Here is an 18,965-nt window from a genome sequence, read left to right on the forward strand (position 1 = left end):
AAAGGAAGAGCGTTTAAAAGTTAGCACACAGCTTCAGTTAATACAGCTAGAAACTACCAGTCAGGCTCGAAACCTGGGTGTAGTGATGGACTCAGACCTGAACCTTCAGAGGCACATAAAGACAGTAACAAGGTTGGCCTTCCATCACCTAAAGAACATCTCCAAAATTAAAAGACTAATGTCTCAGCAGGACCTTGAAAAACTAATTCATGCGTTCATCTTTAGTACAATTGATTACTGCAACGGTGTCTTCACAGGTCTGCCTAAAGTCGATCAAACAGCTGCAGTTGATCCAGAACGCTGCTGCCCGCGTCCTCACTAGAACTAAGAAAGTGGAGCACATCACCCTGGTTCTAAAGTTCCTACACTGGCTCCCTGTAGCTCAGAGAATAGACTTTAAAATACTTCTGTTAGTCTATAAATCACTGAATGGCTTAGCACCAAAATACATTACTGACTTGTTGTCAGTGTATCAACCAGCCAGACCTCTCAGGTCATCTCGCTCAAATCTACTCTGCGTGCCCAAAACCAGAACCAAACATGGAGAAGCAGCTTTTAGTTCTTATGCTCCACTAATCTGGAATAAACTGCCAGAAAACTGTAAAAGCACCGAAACCCTAAGTTGCTTTAAATTAAGATGAAAAACTTATTTGTTTAGAGTGGCCTTTGACTGTGCCATCTGGACATGATTAGTTGCGTTTTCAGTCCAATTTTCCTTTCATTTTCTTGTGCATCATTCTATTCTCTTTATTTTATTTTACTTTTTTAAATTACCTCTTTTGTTTGATTTTATCATTTTATTTGTTTTTCTGTGTATGTGTTTATTTGCTTTGTGATTGTATTGTAATTGTATGTACAGCGCTTTGAATGTCTTGTTGCTGAAAAGCGCTATATAAATAAACTTACCTTACCTTACCTTACCTTACATGCAGCTTCTGGAAATCTCACCAGGTAACACACATAAAAATCAAACTGTCAAGACCTCACCTGAACTTTCTTCCTGAGAATTCACCACCTCCTTGGACTGACTCAGCAGCTGCATTACCGTTCTCCCAGGCTCGACATCATTCTCCCTCGACCAAGCTCAACTCCAGCTCAACTCCAACTCAACATAAAAAATATCCCTAAAGATAGTGTCATGAACTAAGAAAAGACAGTGTTCCACCCAGACCTCTCAGGTCTTCTGGCTCAAATCTTCTCTGCATACCCAGAACCAGAACCAAACGAAGCAGCTTTTAGATCTTATGCTCCACTAATCTGGAATAAACTCACAGAAAACTGTAAAAGCGGCAACACCCTAAATTGCTTAAAATCAAGATTAAAAACCTATTTGTTTAGAGTGGCCTTTGACTGTGCCATCTAAGCATTGTTAGTTATGTTTTCAGTCCAATTTTCCTTTCATTTTCTTATCCATCATTCTATTCTCTTTATTTTATTTAACTTTTTTTTTTTAATTACCTCTGTTGATTTTCTGTATCATTGTAATGTTTTTCCTTATGTACCTTGAGTGCCTTGTTGTTGAAAAGCGCCATATAAATAAACTTGACTTAAACTTTCTTCAAAGTCTTATCCCTGAGCTGTCTGCGGTGTTTCTCAGGTAACATGGTGTGGTTTGTATACTAATGTTCTCTAACAAACCTTTGTAGTCTTCACTGAAAAAAGGGGGGTGAACACAAGCACACAATATAGACTTCAAATTTTTTATTTGCAAAAAATATTTATTTTCCCTTAATTGTGTGTTATTTTATGTAGCTCTATCACATAAAAGGTGTTGTCATCCATCACACTTCTTCTTGATTAGGTTGAAATTAATTCGTAGTTTGGTACCAATAGCCCACAACACCACAACAAATATATCAACAAAGTCTACGTTATACAAGCCCTGTTTGCATGTCTGCCATTTCACAGACTGCATTTAAAAATACTTAAGTGTGCCAAGTACTAGGATCATAAAAGATTGTGATGCTTGTTCTACTTGTTTCAGATGTAAACTAAACCTCAGGAAATGTCAGGTAGGTGTTAAGTTGTGAGCTACAGTCTATGTGTAGCCGCAAGAGCAAAGGTGTGCTTTTCATTACTTTATTTGTGCCTCAAATGATCCTTATGCTCACACCTTACTTGTCATAAAAAGAAGCACTAGAAAGCTTTAAAAAAAACCACCTTGCCTATGAAGAAAAACAGAAGAAAATCAATAACACCACAGGGTGATGTATCAGGATGATGAAGAAACTAAATAAAGATAGATGACAAATGATACAGTTGAGGTAAGCATCTAGAAACCCAGACCTCATAACCTCACAACATGATGCTGAGAACAAAGACACAGAACTGGAAGCAGAACAGAAAATAGGTGGTAGGGTCATCGAATAAATATAGCTGCAAGAGTGAAGTTAGAAGGAGTGTTTTGGGAAGGGCTAAAGAGTGTGTTTGTGTGCAAATACATTTATAAATCATATGTCAGGTAAATAGGAGGCACAAAGTCTTTAGACGAGGTTTCGGATTCATAGTTTTAGAAAACAAAGACTTTCTGACAATATGATCAGAGATTTGTCTTTTCATAATGAACTTTCAACGTGAAATGGGAAACATTCCTTATTAAACATGATTTAATCTCTGAATATTCCTCAAACAATGGGAGTTCAGTAATACCAGCTATCGCTTTTGTTCTACTTGACACTTTAAGCTGTTTTTGGAGTCTCTGGGTGATGCTTAACAAGAACTGGTGATTTTTTAGTAAAGGTTTCAGTAACTACTCCCTTTTGAACAGATTTTTGTTAGTGCAGTTTAAATAGTAGTTTAAATGGGAGTCAGAAAGACGTTAAAATATATGATCCTGGAGTAGGACTGAGAGCAGGTAAGCAAAAATCCTTTGTTTGCTTCCCAATCTTGCCACTCTTTATTCTGGAGTCTTGAGTCTGACTACATCCATTTTTAATCTGAACCTTTAAATTGATTCCATTTACACAGCTTTTTTTGACCCTAGACAACAAGTGTGGTGAAATTTACCCACAATTCTGGGCATAAATGTCATATTCATTTAAGAACATTTCAATATCAGTTAAGTTTCTCTCACCTGGCCAAACATAGCAGCCGATGAACATATATTTGTTAGCTCTTCTAGAACAACCCAGGAACCACCAATGTTCAAGATGATCATAAATGATAAGAACCTGGAGCACCTATGTTACTGTTCAAAGTGAAACCAGTTTCACAGAAACATGGACTGAAAGTGTGTCAAAGAGGAAAGTAGCCTCTGCTTAATTTCTGACACATTAAAACTTGACTGAAATGTTCAGTTGCTAACATGGACAGATTTAAAGTCTTGTGGAGAAATCTTTTAGGGTTAATCAAGTCAAAGATTAAGTTGTTTGGCAACAATGACAAGACGTATGGAGGATTCAAGGTGAGGAAGTTAATCCTAAAATCAATGTATCAATTGTCATGCATAGTGGGGGTAGCATCATGCTGTGGGGATATTTCTGGTGCATTGCATAAGGTGGATGGTATAATGAAAAAAAAATATGACTACTTCCAAATTATTTAACATGACCTCATACCAACAGCTTGACTGTTGGAGCTCTGACATAACTGGGTGTTCCAATAGGACAATGATCAACCACACAAATACTTTTGGGATAAAACAGGTTAACATTAAGCTTCTGGAATGGAGCCTCGACCCTGTTGTATTTGGCAGGAAACTAACCAATTCAAACAAACTGCCTTTTTGGAAGATAGAAGTAGTCAAATATCCAGCTGGAATTATTGTAAGAGCATGTTGATAGCTAAAAGCCCTGTGGTTTCTCTGCAATTTTCTAAGGGACATTTAGTCCATTAATGGTGGGGGTACATGCTTTTATTGAGTAAAAGAGAAAATCCACAATAACTTCAAACACTGACACCAAATCACTGTTTTTCACAGATCACTGAGGATATACATTGTTTAACCAGTATCATTAGTCTAAAAAGCCCAAAAAGCCCCAAATATAAAGCACCAGCCAAAGTCATACAAAACTTCTCTGCAGTATCATCAGTGAAGAGGAGGTGCATTTAGCCATGATAATGTGCATGGTTCACCCAGAGGAAAACTATACTACATGTTCCATTGTGAACTACACTCAGTAAATTAATGAATGCAATTATAAAACGTTACTATGATTTAAGTTCTGAAAAATAGCTAGCGCAATGAGAAGACCATCTGGGTAGAAACCCTTAATCCCCATGTTTCTGTTTCTAAGAACACATTTTGTGGAAATGACTCAGGATGAATAAAAATATAATTGACTTTCACAGAACCACAGGTTATTTACCACAGGTAAATAACAACACCTTTAGCTTTTGTTTCCCCATATGAAGATGTTAGAGATGGATTATGATTTTCACAAAATAAGGACCTAAAACCTTGACGGAAATAATAAAATAATCAACAAGAGATACAATGATTTTAACCGAGACATTGTCCTGTTCGTAGAAGTTGATATATGTTTAAAGAGGTAGTGTCTTTCAGGCATAGTGGTGGTAGCATCATGCTAGCAGTCTAATGTATCTATAGTTTTGAGCATGTTTTAATAATTTTAACCCTCTGTGAATCAGAGATAATCCCATAGTAGATGGGTTGTTATTTTGCACAGATTTTGGATGTGAAACCCTAAACTGGCTTTTAGACCTCACACTAGCACACAAAGGAAGTAAACCACTGTTTGCTTTAATTATTAAACATTAAGTAAATAATATATTTTTTTCTTAACATAAAGTTTTAGTGTATTTCTAGTGTATTCTACTTTTTCTTTCTTCAGTTAAGGAAACTATTTTACTGCTGAAAAAATGTTTAATTTAGAATTAAACAGACAACACAGGTTTTTCTTTTAATTGAGCTGGGTTGAAATGGATAAACTACGGTAGGGATCCTGGATAACTTCACTCTGAGCTAAGCAATGTGACAATTTCCTTTTTCGATGGCTCAATGAAGAATATCTTGTTCAAATGATCAGCTATCCTTTGAGGGTTGTTTAATGTCAAAGTTTTTGAACCACTAGTCACTTGAAGCAACTTTTAATCAGGTCAAGGACAGAGAAAGACATTATTTTAGATGTATTTCATTGTTTACAACAAGAAGAAAACTACACTAACCTGATTATGTGCTCCTCTGCATATAAGTCTCATATACAATGCCCTGGCCCAAAAAAAAGTCACCACCTGGATATAACTAAGCAAATAGGTACGAGCCTCCCATTGGATAATTACTGCATGGGTGAATATGTTTCAGCTGGCAGCAAGTTACTTGACCCCAACTGATGCAATCAGTTGCTTCTTATTTCTTAAACAACAATATCAAAAGACACATCCTGTGGTCATGGAAAAGATGTCAGTCTGTTTCAGAAAGGTCAAATCATTATCATGCATCAAGCAGAGAAAACATCTAAGGAGATTGCAGAAACTGCCAAAATTGGGTTAAGAACTGTCCAACGCATTATTAAAAACTGGAAGGATAGTGGGGATCCATCGGCTTCAAGGAAGAAATGTGGCCGGAAGAAAATCCTGAATGATCGTGATTGACGATCACTTAAACGTTTGGTGAAATCAAATCGAAGAAAAACAACAGTACAACTCCTGGCTATGTTTAAAAGTGAAAGTAAGAGCATTTCCACACGCACAATGCAAAGGGAACTCAAGGGATTGGGACTAAACAGCTGTGTAGCCTAAAGAAAACCACTAATCAATGAGGCTAACGGGAAAAAAAGCTTCAATTTGCTGGGGAGCATAAAGATTAGACTCTGGAGCAATGGAAGAAGGTCATATGGTCTCATGAGTCCAGGTTTAACCTGTTCCAGAGTGATGGGCGCATCAGGGTAAGAAGAGAGGCAGGTGAAGTGATGCACCCATCATGCCTAGTGCCTACTGTCCAAACCTGTGGGGGCCGAGCTATGATCTGGGGTTGCTGCAGTTGGTCAGGTCTGGGTTCAGCAACAGTATGTGTTCAAAGAATGAGGTCAGCTGACTACCTGAATATACTGAATGACCAGGTTATTCCATCAATGGATTTTTTCTTCCCTGATGACACGGGCAAATTCCAAGATGACAATTGTGAAAGAGTGGTTCAGGGAGCATGAGACATCATTCTCACACATGAATTGGCCCCACAAAGTCCAGACCTTAACCCCATTGAGAAACTTTGGGATGTGCTGGAGAAGGCTTTGCACAGCGGTCAGACTCCACCATCATCAATGCAAGATCTTGGTGAAAAATTAATGCAACATTGGGTGGAAATAAATCTTGTGATATTGCAGAAACTTATCGAAAAAATGTGAATGCATGCGGTAATAAAAGCTAAAGGCGGTGCAACGAAATATTGTGTGTGAATTTTTTTTTTGGTGGGGACATTTTTTGGGGGGCAGGCAGTGTACATGTACATGTAAGATCTTTTCACAAGTTCAAGTGATCCTCCAAACTTGAACTCTTCACATTTAATGACTATTGTGAAATTCTACAAGTCTACAAATCAAATCTGCAGAGAAGCCTTATGCAAGACCTTTGCTGAAGATTTTAAGTCATAAACACATGGAAGTACGTGGGCTGCTTGTGAGTTATAACAGGCAGAGAAAATAGGGATTTTATGTAATGCAGTAATGCTCGGTGTCTGAGCCAGAGGGACATCTTTCAGCCCACACAAGTCACCTTAGCAGACCTTGGAAGCAATTCTGTATTGAACAGGTTTGTTTCCTTTGCAAGTTAGCTTCAGATAAACTGTGTGCTTGAAGGTGCTCAAAGATCAACACAGTGGTGCTACTCAGTTTAAAAACCCTGGCAGAATATCTAATTTAGTAGCGATTTTTTTGAAGATATGAATGATAATACAAAAATGTTCTCTTTCACTTATGGTTAGTGTTTGGGTAAAGCCATGCATTACTAAACGGCTGTGTTTGCACTTTTTAAATCATGACAACAGAAAAATGAAACTGATAAACAGTTTACATAATCTGGACCCTTTTGCCCTATGGCATACTAAAAACTTGATTCATATGGGTTTAAATAGCTACTAAAGATTACCTTCATTATCTGTGATATGTTTGTCTATAATTACTGTGTGTTTATAGAAAGTAAGGGAGGTTATGGGTTTCTGAAAGACCTGATCATGATCCATGCAGTGCTGCACTGATGTTGTTAGATTCTGATCCATGCAGAAAGGAAAATACTTATCACAGGATCAACGGGAGAAAGTAGTTGAAAAAGAAATGAAGTGATATCCAAGGAATTGAAAATGACAACCGCACTGTTAATTAAAAAATGGAAAAATAGGGATTCTGTTAAAACTACAAATGAACTCCAAGGAATATTGTTAGGGATGCAAGGAAACCCCTACAACTAACCGCTACCTTACAGGATTATTTTACAAATAGCACTGTGGTTTTTTAAAACTGCAGAACAAGGAGGAACTTGAAGAAATTTCATGACTGCACGGTCAAGTCACCAGAAGATTCAAACTGAGCTCTAGTTAATGGCCACAACCATCAAAGCTAGATTGGGAGAAAAGTCATCAAGGCATATGAAGAAAATTGCATCATGCTTACCCTGAAACACGGCGGTGGAGGGTTGATGGGTTGTGGTTCTCTGAGCCACAAAGGCGCCAGGAACCTGATCAATATTGATGGCTGCTGAGGATAAATGCAGCAAGTTATCACAAGATACTGGGGAACAAATTGCACTCATCAAATCAGAAGCTGCATTGTGATCTGATTGGATGTTCCAACATAACAATGATCCAAAACAGAAGGCCAAATCAGCCTCTCACTGGCTCCACTTGTCTTCTGACCTCAATATAACTGAGCTACTTTGAGAAGATCTCAGACATGCAGTTTATCTCAGACAGCCCAAGAATCTGAAAATCTGAAGGTTTTTTGCAAGAAGAACAATTTAGAAACAGCAAACACACTTGTTTCATAATAAAGGGCTTTGTCCAACCAATAACAATGAGTGAAAGACAAGTTTTTGCATCATCATTCATATTCACAAAATCTGAAAATGTGCCAGGATATGTGAACTTATGAGCACAACTGTAACTACAATTGGTGTTTTGTTGGTCTAACAAATGAAAAAGACAAGTTTCAATTACTTCTAAAATAAGCAGTGAAATAAACACTGTAAAAAAACCTAGACACCAACTTTTATACTCAATTTGAAGACCTTGAAGGTTTAAATGGTGCACCTTCTGCAAGTAAATGATAATCAAGGCAAACAAAACGCATGACAGAAATGAAAGAAGAGCAAAAAGTCTTTAAAACATAACAGCACACTCTTTCATGGACAGGAGGATCAAGATTTTAAAGATGTTAAACAACAAGCTTCAAGCCACATTTGGCAACAGAGATAAACAGTAAACAATTTAACTGGGTGGGAGTCTCATTTTGTTTGTTGATAAGCAGATGGCAAATTTACAATGCACATAAATCTCTCCGGGGAAAGATGGAGCAATGGCACTTTTAAAACAGACTACTAAGCTCAAAGGCATGCAGCGGACATCTCTGTCTTTACTGTCACATTTTAGGAAAACAAGACATAAAATCACATCATGAGATGTAATGTAAGGTTTTGACTGGTGGCATAAGATAACGTAATTGTACTTTACAAATTGAACTAGAATAGCAACTGAATTGAATAGTATCAAATACTGAAAAAAAAGATTTTTCCTTTTTATTGAATGCATCAAAACTAAGAACTACAGCATTTTAAAGTCTTTAAATGCATAAAAAATGGCATCTGCGTTGATGCACTTTTTTGACTTAATAAAAGTCCTGTACAGATTAGAGACATAGTCTTTGATGCATAAATCTTGCAATTTTTTCATTTTCTGTTGGATTCAAAATGTCTAACTCTATCAATGAACCTGCACCAAATAAACAATTGTCTTTTGTCTGTTACAGTTATTAAACCGCTGTCACACTGTTACCTATATTGGCGTATTGAAAAAGGCTTGTTATGCAGATTTTGAGGAGTATCCAAAACTTTAATGTGTTGAGTTTTTTATGCACTTTCACGTTGAATAGTGTCTGTATATCACAATATTTCAGCTAAGTACTAGCGAAATTAATCAGAAAGTAGTTGTTGTCAGTTTTACTTTCAATTTCAGTCATTCTGTATCCTAAAGTGAGTTAATCTTCATAACCGCAGACAAAGCATTTGCTCAGTGTTGCATGAGATTAAATAATATTGTAAATGGGTGGATGCTGCTTAATATAGTCTCTCATTTTCATCAATTCTGTAGCAGAGTTGCAATGCGTGGTATACGTGTTGCACAAAAGGGCAGAACTTTTCAACATGTCCCAAACATCTATAGCAGCCTGGCTAATGCGTTGATTGAATTATGCATGATACAGTGGTAAATGCAAATGAAAGCAATGCTGCTTTTATTTACCCAAGGCCACGTGTATATTCTTACACCTTTGAAACACAACGCAGAACAGCAGGAGTGTGACATGGTATTAAGAAAGACGAAAACACTCAATCAAAATATGAACTGGCAGACCATACCTAAAGGAAAAGCAGAACTGGCCAAAAAAAAAGCCTGATTGGTGCATCTCTACATAAGTGGTTGTGGGACATATTTAACTAATTCTACCAACTTTATGCAAACACACAGATACACACACATATATATAGAGAGATATATCTATATATCTATAGATATATAAATTTATCTGTATCTATATATCATCCTTCTCCGTTTTTTACAATTCATCACAAATCTGCTGCAAGGGTTAGAAAGTTGCTGTTTGTCTGCTATATGAAGAGATGAGAGATGTACCGTTCACACTTTATCTTGAACCATCAGTCACAGATTGATTTTATCTCTGGACTCTTTTCACAGAAGATAGACCAACTTGTATAGTGGGAGATGAACAGAACTACCATGTTTTCTCATCGGTTGCAAAAAACAAAGTTCGAGCCGTTTCTCTGAGTGGATTGTAGCCATTACTCACGTGAGTGACATATGTGTTTTTTCTGCATCAGTAAGTGAAAATGTCTGCCATCAAAGGTATATAAAGTGCCACAATTTTGTTAATGACAGCAACAGCATGCATGCATTGTTGAATAAAAGGATCAAACCCGGGGCCTCAGGAGATGGGGGCAAATGAAAGGCACAGTAATGACCGTACAGATCAGTGGCCGAGGCAGCATAGAGCGTGAAATTGCGAACGTGTGACTGCTAGTGGAATATGAGGGCGTGATCTCTATCAGCTGTTTTTCAAATCATAGCCCCTTTTACATTGTTACCCACTTACACTAATACAAAGCCTTTTCTTACAGTATAGCATAGCAGGCAAGTGTCTTCTAATAGTTAAATAGAAAGACAAATTGACACTTAAAATTATGAGACTAATAAGATTTTCCAGCAGGAAAAGTGGAGTATTTTCCCCTTATCTGCTACAAGACCAGTTTACCCCTCTGTGTTTAAAGTGCAGTGCACTAAGTCTTCCTTGCTCCATGAGGGGTCGAGGATTTTGAGCACCATGAATGTTTCCTAAAAGTGAGGACTTTGTGAAATGTTTGTCATCTGCTTGAACTCTCACACTTAAGACAGAGGCTTCAAGATAATGCTGTAGCACAAAATACTGCAAGTTTGTTTGTTTGGCATGCACTTGTTTCAGCATGCATTTGCTTTGCAAAAGTATTCAAACCCCTAAAACATTGGCATATTTGGCATATTACAACCATAAACATTATGTTAAATGGGCAGAAATGTCCAATGTTTGCACATTCAGGTTTATGTGCAAACAATGGAGTACCTGCTGTAAAAGGTGGTTCTACAAGGTACTGGGTCAAGAGAACCCAAAACAAATGCATGCCACACTACTCAAATTTTTACTATGAAAAAAATCAACCTTGAAACCATGTATCCTTCTTCTTCCACTTTGCAATTATGCTCCACTTTTTGTTGGTCTATTACATAAAATCCCAAATAAATACATAGAATTTTGTGGTTAAAAGGGTTGTCAGTACTTTTTCAGGGCACAGAGTCTCAATAGGAAAACAATGCTTTAAAACTTGGGAAGATGTTCGCTGGCAAGCAACAGAATATAACAACTAATAAATGTGCAAAAACTTATTTTATAAATTTTAAGGGTATGAGAGAGCAACTGATTTGCTCAAGAATAGACAAGGCATTGGAAGATGGCTGCAAATTTTAACCTCTCCTTTTAAACCTGAAGCCCTACAAGCACAAAGCAATAAGGATTAACCAAAAGTCACAGTACAATATTACAAATATCAAGAAAAAATGGGCCACACATTCTACTCACAGTTAAAAAAATGCGGACTGGATTCCTGTGCTCAGCTCACGGACACATTTTCACAAACCTGCAAAATGCCTCTGCTGCTCTCAGAAAGCCATTTTTCCCCCTCCTCTAGTATCACAGCAAGGCCTTATCTTATCCGCTTCATGCAGTGATGCTTCTTGTGATGAATCTCTAATGTGAGAGAACTGGAAAACTATTATCTGGACTTGGCAGTTTTCTTTGGCTGGCCAGTACCTCCCACTTTCTTTATGCACTTCTTGCTAGAAGCCTTTGCTGCAGCTTTCTGTCTATATAAATTTTCTATATCTGCTTATGCGTTTTTAACAAAAAGGGAAAAAAGGTGTTCTTATTGGCATAGCGCATGCATCTTCCTACTTAAAAGAGAGAGGATCAAGGACCACTTGTGGTGTATATGGTGCTCAGCCTCTGACTGTTTCATATTACTATGGATACCAGTTTTCATTTTTAAAAACCGTGGCTATCTGGGCAGTAATAAATTAGTATCAAGCATGCAATTGCTTTGTTCTGATAATAATTAAAGATGCAGAAGGTGATTGTGTCAGTTCTCACAGCCCTGGATAAGCCATACACTGTAAAAACTAATTTCAAATGGCATTATGTATTAGCCATTAAACTTATTGTAATTTCAATAGAGCATATGTTTGTAAATGTAATGTGTTAGTCGCCAATGAACGGCACAATTTAGTTGTGTTTTTTCGGGAGAAGGTTTGCATAGATTATAAAAGGTTTAATACTATATTAGTTAAATGTTAAATGCCTTATTCATAAACCAAATTGTTGTTTTTTTGTTCCTTGTTTAAGTACAGTTACAAACACAATGGGCAAAATGATCTTAATAATTACTTAGAATTTAACTAATTTACTTGAGGAATTTATTGGAATTTGGCTAATTTATGTTTTTATTCATTTATTTATTCTAAGAATTTACTTTGTTAGTGTATGCAGAGATATTAGTTAAAATAAGTTCTTTCAAATGCATTTCTTGGAAGTATGATCCTCTGTGAGTGGAATCAAAGTGAAATAACGATTATCATTAATCCGGATATATTGATGGAGATCACGAGTTTTGTTTCCTCCCATTTTTCAGGCAATACAAACTCAGCTTTTATTTTGTTAAACCAGGTTGAACCCTAACCCATCTTGTTCATTTACGTAAGCACTTTTCCACAAACTTTTACTTTTACCTGATAAATGAACTAAATTATTGTAATGATTAGTTAGGATTTAACACATTTTCATATATACCTCTAAATTGAAAATAGTTTGAAACGTAACTGTTTAAAGTGCCGTTGGCTCCTAAACTTACACGATTTCTTCGCATAAATATTAATTAAAATTAACTCAAATTCAAATGTATGCAAATAATTCCACCGGTTTTACTGGTTAAATTCTAACAGTTTAGTTTACCAGTGCAGGCGTATTAGATTCTGTGACATTGGGTGTTGTGGTCTCTGATGGACTGTCATTGAACTGCTGGTGGTGATGCTGTCCATACTGAGCAGCTAAAAACAAAGGAAAAAAAGGGGAGGCTTTGCAAGCTAGGAATGCACAATTAGTCCTGGGTCAGTTGCTTAGGGTTTTTTCAAAGGCAAATAAGGCATTCAGTTTGTGACTTTGTGCCTATTTAAAAATAAATACACTGTTATTATATATATATATATATATATATATATATATATATATATACATATATATATATATATATGCTCGTTTGGTTTGTCCTGCCCTGGTGAAAGGGAGCAAAAAGGAATAAGCTGTTTTTTTTTTTTATTAAGGCAGGAACCATTATTATATCTATTCTTACAAGGTGACCTGTAGAACCATTTTACAGACATCAACAGTTAAGATGTGTGGCTCATAACCTTGTTTTTGGTTTAATAATTAAAGAAAATGTATAAACGAAAATGTATAATCTAATAGAGGGGCAAAGTTAGGACACCTTACCCTTATTAATGTTACACACTAGTTTCTAGAAACCATCTACTTTCTCTTATACCAGACTGAAGTTTTCCCCACTCCTCACTTTCAGCTCTGACATATTTAAAGGGATTTTTGAATGTCCAGCCCATTTAAAGTCACCCCACAAAATCTCGCCAAGATCAATTTCTTGGCTTTTACTTTGCCCAGAACTTTCTATTTCTTAATTCTCTGCCAGTTTTTGGTGGAATCACTGGTATGTTTTGGGTAATTGTCATGTTACAGGGTTTCTACAGATTTTCTGACAGTTTTTTTCAAGAAGCCTCTGATGTTAGAGTTCATGGTGTATTCTATGGTGGTGAGCCTTTCAGGTCCTATTGTGGTAAAACATTCCCTAACCGTGACACTTCCAGCACCATGCTTCACAGATGTATGGGGTTCTTTTTTTCTGTATAACCATATTTGGATGGTGTCAAAGATATTCTCTGTTTTGGGCTGCGGCACATGGCATAGTGGTCAAGCAAGCAATGTGTATATGGAGGCTTCAGTCCTCAATGCAGCTGTCCCTGGTTTGAGTCCCAACCCTAGAGACCTGTACTGCATGTCTTCACCCTCTCTTCAGCCACTTCCTGTCTGGCTACTTTCAAATAACACGAATGATGGCCACTAGTGTTGCAGGAAAATCTTTAAAAAAAAAACAACAAACAAAAAAAACATGTTCTCTTTTTTAATGTCCAAGTAATTTAGCCTAAGACTCATCGTACCAAATAATATTCCTGAACTCTAAGTTCTCTGGCAAAATCTAGTCCGGTCTTCAAGTTTTCTTTAGAGAGAAAAGATGTTCTTCTTGCACACCTGTCATGAAATAAACGTGTAGTCTATTTCTGATTGTACTGGCTTGCGGTTTCAAATCAACAGGAACAAGAGCCTACTGCTGGTCAGATGACTACATTGTAGGGTTTTTAAAGACTTCTCTCAGCATTTTGCAGTGTGCTCTCAGGATAAACTGGCATGTACAGACAGACCAGGGTATGATGGCAGCTGTTTTGAGTGTCTTCCACTACTAGACTCTTTTGCATCCATTGGAATGTCTGAATATTTTGAAGACATGCTTAAATCCCTTTTGAGACACACACTCTGCCAGGGATCTCCTTTCTAGAGGCCACAGATAGCTAATTTAAACTCATAATAGTGTTCACTTTCATGTTATTAGCCAGGAGCACACCCAGCTAAATGTCCAACCTTGGGTTGTTCTCATTCATTCCTGAATAATTTCTCAATTGTTAAAATTGATAATAAATATCCATTTGTCCAGATATGTTAAAAAATCACACAGGCTGTTGCAGGGTGTGCTTTTTTCACATGACTGTAAAAATCTAAACTCAAGACCCATTTAGTCTTAGACCAAGATGTTTTTGCTTCTTCAAAATGGCGTTTACATACAGGCTTGACATTTACTCCTGCCTAAATCAAAATCTGTGATAGCATTGAAACAGAAACCAGGTCTAATAATACCCACAAAAAGTCTGTTTTTACAGTGTATGAACATTTTGCCAGCGGAAAACCAGAAGCTTTTGGGCCCTTACTGGATAAGAGAGAAAGGAGGGAATAAATGAGCCAATGTAGCAGGTTTGCCAAAGAGTTAATCTGTATGCCTGGGTCATCCTGCGGTCACGCTAATCACTAACAGTGATTACCTCTGACTGTTCCACCTTTTTACTTAATGCAGCCGAGTGTAATACAAAAACTCTGCGCTCGTTCTGGCAAACAAACCATGACGAATTCCCCCTGATAAAACAGTCACGTCAATGACTCCTGTGTTGTGGCGGGAGAGCATATAAGGGGTACTAGGCTACCCTCTAGTGGCCCGGGAAGGCGGTGAACCGTGGCACAGAGTAAGTTGTTGTCTGATTCTTCTCGGTATAAAAAAGGGGGGATAAACAGGACACCGAAGACACTGATGGGAGGAAAAAGTCCTTTGCGGTGCGGAGGAGGAAGCCGTGTGGGGAATTCCGCTGCGTTAACGGGAGGTGTTTACTTTCTATGCAAATCAGCCTCAACGACAGCAGTCTTTATTTTTTATTTTTAAGGCCTGGTATTTTTTTTCTTCCCTTTCTCTCCCTAACTCCCCCCACCCCTTCTTCTTCCTCTGACTTTTCAAGAAAGAAAGCTTTGATGTTGGGAGGAGGGATCGATGCCAGAGAGAGGGAAAAAACAGAGAGAGGGGGAGGATGTAGAATAAAAATGTAGCTACTTCTGTGGGTGTGTGGGTTTGCGGGTTTGATAGTCTGCCGTCATCATAGCTGCTCAGTGTTAAGTCAAAGCTCATAAATCGGAAAGCCACAAGTGAGCATCCATCTCTCCCTCACCATCATCATCATCATCATTTGGACGTGATGATAAAGTTTTCATGGAGAGGGGGCGTGAGGTGTCGGGCTGAGATGGAGCTGCTTGACCCCACTGCACCATTTATGTCTATTTCATTGGGCCCTGTTAGTGGGAACGGAATAGGTACGAGGATGAAGTGGGAATGAAGTGATGCGAGGTTCTCTGCAAACCCCTCCCCCCAACCCCCCCCCCCCCCCCCCTCCGGATCTGCAGGCCTGCGATGCTGCGGAGATGCAACTTTATGTTGACCCACACACTGCCTGACAGGTTTTCAGGTTGATGTACCTTGTTGAAACAGAACTGTTTATTTTCGACAACAGCAATCAATAAGTGATCGGCATATCATTCAAAGGCCACTTGAGACTGTTAGAAGCGTGGAAAAGTCTCATAATAATAATGTATGCAGCCAACAAGTCGGATCAGACGGGGAAGTGTGTGTGTGTGTGGGGGGGGGGGGGGGGGGGGTCTCAATGAATGATTAAGAAACGCGCAGCATAATCTGCAACTACTTACATAGAGGTGATGTTTTTGAATAAGTCCGCAATATCCACGCTGGTCCCATTGCTCCCAGTGTCTTGCAGGGCGAGCAACGGGAAAAACCTGCCATTGTCGGACTTATTGCAATAGATCTCTGTTTGAGAGCAGCTGCAGGTCGGCGGGCAGTCCAGCATGGAGCTCAGATAGTCCTGGAAAACACTCATCAAAAGCAAAATCCTCCACCAGCGAATCCGGATCGAATGAAACCATAGATCCATGTCTCCGGGGCAAAAGTGGGTGTGTGGGTGGGTGGAGGGGGGGTAGGTAGAAGGGTTCCCGATATCCTCTGGGTTCCAACAGAAAAAAGAAAAAAAGAGAGAGGAGAGAAGAAGAGTGGGAGGAAGGTAGAGAGGAAGGAAGGAGGACGGCTGGTGCGCCTGTACAGAGGATGCTCTGTGTGAGCGTTCCTGCCGTGGATGGATGCTGTAGTGTCCTTGCGCGTCAGAGACTGCTGGGTGGGAAAAAAAGGGAGGGGATGTGGTAGGAGAAAGACAGGATGCAACAAAAAATAAATAAATAAAAAGAATATAGGGGGAAAACGCGAATCAAAAATAGGAAAGCGTATTACAAAAATCTTCCACTCGCTCGGTCAGCCTCAGATGCGTTGTGTTCCCACGAAATGCGGCGCTGCTGACGCCCGTCGTCGCCTATCTCTCTCCGAGCAGGACCAGGACGACTGGCTGGAGAGCGGAGAGACGCAAAATGAGAAGTTGGAGCATCAAGTCCCTCCTACTGGCTACAGTCATACTGACACCTGCAGAAGCTGCATGCAATCAGCAGTGATCGCTGCTCCACCACACACACAGACTAAAAGATCTGTGTGAATACACATGGGGACACTGGTGGAAAATGTAAAACCATTCAGATTTAAACAAAAATAAAAATGTGCTAAAAATCACCGCAAAGACAGGATCGATTAAAGCAGTAATTCTTCCACTGATGACTCTTATCATTTAAAGGTACTCTCCAGACATTTCTGTAAAGTAAGTCCTTCACACTCTAGATATTTTGACACACAGAAAAACATTTTATTTTCAGTTTGTCTGTTTTGCTAGTTTGTGGTCAATCGTGTTTTAATAAAAAATAAAAGGCCTCTCCCATAAAAAGCTTTCACATGCCTCCGGTGCCATCACATAAGGCAAATAATTTTTTTTTTTTTGTGTTTGTTTTTTTTATTACATCCAATATCATTTTCCTTCTTGTTGTTTTTCACTTTATACACAGGTTTTTAAAATAAAATTCCTCAAATGATTTTATGTGTATTCTGTATGGTTGGAGAAAAACGTTTAGGCTGAGGATCTGTACAAAATCTGGGTCTATGAAACACATGAAAGATGTTTCTGAGTAGGAATGGGGTGGATTGCAATGGCCAGCTGTCATTATTAAAGACTCGCAGCTATCATTTCGTGCCATGTTGTCTCAAAGCACTTTACACCGTCAATTCCGTTGAATTATACATGCATTAAAATGTATCCTAGTTATCAAACAATGCAGTCAAATTCCATTTATTATTTAAATTGATAAAAATGTTTTTTTTAATCTAAACAAACCCAGCAGATTGCATCGAGTCATTGACTTGCGGCATTAACTCCTCCAGGATGAGTATAGTGACAGTGGCCAGTCACTTGCATTGTGTCGTTGACTTTGCAGCAATCCCTCATACTGAGCATGCATGCAGCGACAGTGGAAAAGGCAACTCCCCTTTAACAGGGAGAAACCTCCAGCAGAACCCGGCTGAGTGTGAGCGGCCATCTGCCGTGATGGACTTGGGGTTTGAGCGGATAGAGCATTCTTTCTATGTGAAATAAGAGTTAAATGTTAAAGGCAGTAATAGCTCCTTACAACCAATCCTACCAACCCACAAGACAAGGAGCTGCCCAACTCGAATGCAGTTCCAATACCTCAGAATCTACAGCTCATAAAATCTGAGTATTGTTAAAAAGTAAATTGTTTTTTTCATTCATTTCCTCCACATCGAGGGGAGCCAGTTGAGGTGGCTCGGGCATCTATACCGGATGCCTCCTGGACGCCTTCCTCGGGAGGTGTTCCAGGCACGTCCCACCGGGAGGAGGCCCAGGGGACGACCCAGGACACGCTGGAGGGATTATGTCTCTCGGCTGGTCTGGTAACGAGTTGGTCTCCCCCCGGAGGAGGGGCCATATAGAGTTGCAGTAGAGCTGTTGCCTATCTCTAGCAGTCTTTGGGTGAGAGACGGGGAACACCCTGGAGATGTCGCCAGTCCATCGCAGGGCAGCACAGAGACACACAGGACAAACAACCATGCACACAGCCATTCTACCTAAGGGCAATTAAGAGAGACCAATTAACCTAACAGTCATGTTTTTGGACTGTGGGAGGAAGCCGGAGTAGCCAGAGAGAACCTTTGCGTGCACAGGGAGAATTTGCAAACTCCATGTCAATGGCTTTTTCAGCATCTAGACTTATAACTATCGCCTTCTCTTTATGTTTTTTTATGTAAGTCATTATGTGTAGGGCATGTCTAATATTATCCTGAGATGTAGATGTGCTGTAAAAAAGAAAGTCTTTTAAATAATGAAATATTAGCCATTAAAATTATTAAAATTTTAATTATTCATATTAGTTTGCAGCTGCTTTATTTTGGGAATAAATTCTACCTGAACCTTGTGATTACAGTTTGTGTACAACTTTAACTAGCTTATCATAAGCCCTAATTATAAAGTCAAACTTTCTATCAAGATAAGCTTTTTACTGAGAAAGCTATTGCCAATGAATGACAGATATTAGCTGTGGTTGTCAAACCATTCCTTATTTTTGTTTCTTTTTAACATGGAT

The 18,965-nt window shown here is 38.6% G+C and overlaps 1 protein-coding gene across 1 annotated transcript in view; it reads right to left on the reverse strand.

The window, feature by feature from the left end:
* Positions 1-16,901, reverse strand: part of ntrk3b (neurotrophic tyrosine kinase, receptor, type 3b) — a 398,812-nt gene extending 381,911 nt beyond the window's left edge. The window contains exons 1-2 of the mRNA XM_047363471.1: positions 16,720-16,901; positions 16,128-16,599 (exon numbers count right to left, since the gene is read on the reverse strand). Of these exons, the coding sequence (XP_047219427.1) occupies positions 16,128-16,369 (242 nt within the window). The 5' untranslated portion in view covers positions 16,370-16,599; positions 16,720-16,901. The remainder of the gene's footprint in view (positions 1-16,127; positions 16,600-16,719) is intronic.
* Positions 16,902-18,965: the final 2,064 nt, after the last annotated feature.

Source organism: Girardinichthys multiradiatus, chromosome 4, assembly GCF_021462225.1.
Source record: "Girardinichthys multiradiatus isolate DD_20200921_A chromosome 4, DD_fGirMul_XY1, whole genome shotgun sequence".
Lineage (NCBI taxonomy): Eukaryota > Metazoa > Chordata > Actinopteri > Cyprinodontiformes > Goodeidae > Girardinichthys > Girardinichthys multiradiatus.